Here is a 3,909-nt window from a genome sequence, read left to right on the forward strand (position 1 = left end):
TCTAGCAGCACAAATATCCCTTCTCCCTTGTTTTTTTTTTTAATGTTGGTAGTTGGTCTACCAAATTCATTGATCAGAAGAAAGAAGGTTGGTCCAGTTTATAAGGGAAACCGGATTCAAAAACCATACAAACAGCCTTTCGGCCAATAACACACATATCGTCACGAGCAACGGGTCCCTCCGACCGGATCCATCTCCAAGACGATGCCCCCAAGAGAGAACGTGACGCCGAATGGCGCCGCAATCGTCCGATCTAAACTAGATCAAGGGTTTCCCCCGGAGCACGTCGGGAAAGGCAAGGTGAGAGCAGCTACATCGATGCCTCCAACGAGGGAGCGACGCCCGCAAGCGCCGCCATCGACGACTCCGGCCGCAACCGGAGTACGACTTTCGCCGGTAGTCTCACCTGCATATCCCTTCTCCCTTGTTTGGTTCAAGGACTGATGAATGATGAACTGATTCTCGATTTGCAGAAATAACACATGTAGAAACAAACAACCATGCTTCCAAAAGAGCCATAGACCGGCCGAACGAAGCACACCAACGCTTTGCCGTGCCGTGCCTAACGAAGACGACGAGGCTGATGACTCGACACTTGAACAGATACAGCAAAATTACTCTACGCCGTTCCACAGACAACAAAGTGATTGAGACGCTTACGATCTTGCAGTTGCAGGGAGTTTGACCTGTATCTTCCCGGCAACACGGCCACGTCCTTGTGATGATCGTGATAACAACTTTTGAAAAAGAAATAGCAGGCATCCGGCACTTACTTATTGACCGCTAGCTAGCTAGCTAGCTGCTGCTAGTCACTCAATTTACAACTGCAAAAGGGCGCGGGAGAAATAAATCTAATCTACGAAAGCCAAACTGAAGCAAAATGCCGTCACTATGGGAGCAGCAGAATTCCATGGATATATGGACAACATACTGTAGCTAAGCTAGAGTTCATCTTCAGACTTATCCTTGTGTTTTCGTAGCATCTGGATAACCTGGTCCAGGGGTGGGTCTCCGGGCCTCCGGAAAAACTGGTCCCCGACCTTGAACTCGTATGCCTCCGGCTGCCCTAGAATGAACTCCTTCAACTACAAAAGCACACACAAAATTAAAAGGACGCCGGTAAGAGCAGGAGGAGAAAACATCGATAATGTTTCACGGTAATTAATTTAGCTGGACTTTGTACTGTACTCTGGTTTCATTCTTTCTTTTTCCTAAATACGCACGAGCGTGCATACATGAACCCCATACATTTCTTATGCAGACGCTTATAAACGATGTAACGATATTTGATAAGGAATAAAAAGCCCTTAGGCTTGCTGGTAAAAAAAAGAGAGAGAGAAGAGGATGGGGAAAAGAGCCCCTCCACATTGGCAAGTAAGTACATGTTAAATATATTATATGGAACCCAACTCCACCGACTCTGGTTTCATTCTGATACTGGAAGCGGGGATGATCTAGAAAAGAAAAGCATCGATTGATGACAATGTTTCACAGTAATTAATTTAAGGTCTGAACATCAGATGCCGTGCGTGCTCTGCTCTGAACCAAAATGTAAGGAGCCTTAAGAGATGATTCTAGTGATATATTAGAAGGGTGTGTCTAGATCTCGGTCGACTGAGATTCAACGAGAAGAGAAGTCTAAAAGAAAATTTTGCTCGGAAATCCACGTAGGATCCTACGAATATAGCATCGAATCAGAGCCTGAGACTTGGTTAAGTCTTAATCGACTGAGATTTAGCAATCCCGATATTAGAATTGTAGCTTTTTGGTGGTATGGAGACTGATTTTTGTTTCATGCCTAATGCCACTACGAATTGGCAGACAAAATGTTACAGCGTCTGATGGATTAATCTACACATGATGATCTTTAACTCTGCAGTGTCAGGGCAGAAGGAAATTAAGCCTGACTGCCCGAGAGCACCTAACAGGAAATGCAGAGCAAAAATGGGTGATCGAGGGGTGGATCCTCCTACCTCGCGCATGTCTCGCCCTCTCTCCATGGTGAACATGAGCGTGCCGAAGTCCACGGCCACGAATTTCGCCGCTACCGAGCCGGTCCGCAGCACGTTGCTCCACCGCGTCGCGATCCCCGCCACCTCCTCCCGGGACCGCCGGACGCCGGGCCGGAGCTTCACGAAGCCGAGCGAGGGCCCGCCGTGGCCGCGGAGGATCTCCGCCCGGAGCGCGGCGGGGTCCATCCGCGACAGGTCCGGCGGCGGCCGATTGGGGACGTCCCGCGTCCCGGAGCCGGCGCCCCAGTGCCGCCAGTCGTCGTCCTCCTCGTCGTCCACCACGTCGCGGAGGTCGTCCGGGATCGCCGCCCGCTTCGCCCCCATCGCCGCGCCGCACAGGAGGAGGAGCAGGGCGGCGCCGGCGACGAGGACGAGTGTGCCCTGCCGCGCCATTCTCGCCGGCGCGCGCGTGGAAGACGCCCGTGATGAGACGGTTTCGGTCAGTCTCCAAACGACTGGCGTGTGGCTAACCAACTAGCCAACCGCCACACGAATGACTTTTTCCTACTGAAACCACCCCCAAATACAGCATTCTCTCTTTGGAGGCGTACAAATTCAACATTTACATACATGTACTCCATCCGCTTCAAAATACTTATTTGAATTTCTACATTTGTTCTAAGTCAAACATTTTAAGTTAACAGAGTTTATAGAAAATTATACCAACATCAATCAACCATATATAGTATGAACATATATTTTATGGTAAATCTAAGAAGACTTATTTGATGTTGTACATGTTGGTGCATTTTTCAATAGAATTAGGACAAATCTAGAACTTCAAATGTTTTGAGACGGATGGAGTACAAACTAACTACTGAACCCCCAAACTGAAGAGAGAACCACATATTTATTTGCACCAACTTATAGTGTTCATCCAGCTAGGCACAGTTTGGAGCGCAGGAATTTCACCCGAAAACAGGTCAATCCCGTAGGAAATCGACGAGAATTCTCGCTTTTCAACTGTGACCTTTAAGAAACAATTTGTTTTTGATCGACGCATATCCACTCAGAAGGTAAATTTAAGTGCTGCTGCATATTAAACTGAGGCTGGAGGTAACATTAGAAAACACTGACAGTGCACTTATTTACATGGCATTCAGACTTGGGTGTGGACGAACTACAGGCTGTTTAATTGCAGTTGCTGCAACAAAACAAGGTGTGCGAATTGAGCCGGAGAAATAGGTCCTGCATCGACTAGGGGTCTGCATGGCCCAGTATGGGCTCATCGTCACCGGAGTCGTCGTCATCTTCTTCGCTCAGCTCTTCGTCGCTCGAATTATCTTCTGGGGTTATACCCGCATCCTCTGGCTTGGCATATTTCTCGCAGAATTCTGCAGAACCAGTAGAAATAGAAGTCAGCTTTCAAGTACCACGGAAGAGAGCACGATCCAACAAACATGCATATGGTTACAGAAATAGTATCTCCTGAGGAGTTCTGCGCTCAGTATATCAGACATAGTCTTCTTAAGTTTGATTTAGCTACATGACTAAGAAGAACCCTATATTCGAATAAAGCAAAGCGTCTCCAGCTCACCCTAGAAGCACAAGCTGCATCAGAAGGTTTGGACACACTGCCAGGTCTCTAGCACGATACAACTACAACATGTTTCTCACTTCCTCTGGAGGCCTTCCATGATTACAAGTACTTATCGCATTACCTCATGATCCCACATCCAGGATAAAACCAGTATTGTTTCTTGTTTAACCGAGTTTCGGCATGTTTGCTAGAAAACATGCCACAAGCAGTGTCGGAGCTTGAAAGAAAAAGCTGGGCGGGCCAGACTATGGAAGAGCACATTTTTATTAAAATCTCAATCATAATCATTAGTATATACTCCCTCCGTCCCAAAATAAGTGTCTCAACGTTAGTAAACCTTTGTACTAAGGTTAGTAC

The 3,909-nt window shown here is 47.4% G+C and overlaps 2 protein-coding genes across 2 annotated transcripts in view; both read right to left on the reverse strand.

Annotated features, from left to right (window-relative positions):
• Window positions 1-738: 738 nt before the first annotated feature.
• LOC123098794 (uncharacterized) lies at window positions 739-2,518 on the reverse strand. The gene is made up of 2 exons (XM_044520869.1): window positions 1,974-2,518; window positions 739-1,085 (listed from the first exon to the last, which is right to left on the reverse strand). The coding sequence occupies exons 1-2, from the start codon at window positions 2,403-2,405 to the stop codon at window positions 942-944; spliced, it is 576 nt and encodes a 191-aa protein (XP_044376804.1). The 5' UTR covers window positions 2,406-2,518; the 3' UTR covers window positions 739-941.
• Window positions 2,519-2,951: 433 nt separating this feature from the next.
• LOC123098795 (ubiquitin-conjugating enzyme E2 4) overlaps window positions 2,952-3,909 on the reverse strand; it is a 6,548-nt gene continuing 5,590 nt past the window's right edge. Inside the window, exon 6 of the mRNA XM_044520870.1 lies at window positions 2,952-3,346. Within this exon, the coding sequence (XP_044376805.1) occupies window positions 3,210-3,346 (137 nt within the window). The 3' untranslated portion in view covers window positions 2,952-3,209. The remainder of the gene's footprint in view (window positions 3,347-3,909) is intronic.

The sequence above is a fragment of the Triticum aestivum genome, chromosome 4D (assembly GCF_018294505.1).
Source record: "Triticum aestivum cultivar Chinese Spring chromosome 4D, IWGSC CS RefSeq v2.1, whole genome shotgun sequence".
Classification (NCBI taxonomy): Eukaryota; Viridiplantae; Streptophyta; class Magnoliopsida; order Poales; family Poaceae; genus Triticum; species Triticum aestivum.

Coding starts and splice junctions, on each gene's coding strand:
- LOC123098794 (XM_044520869.1), bottom strand. CDS start 2,405: ATGGCGCGGCAGGGCACACTCGTCCTCGTCGCCGGCGCCGCCCTGCTC. Junction 1,086..1,973: donor GAGGGCGAGACATGCGCGAG/GTAGGAGGATCC, acceptor GTGCTTTTGTAG/TTGAAGGAGTTCATTCTAGG.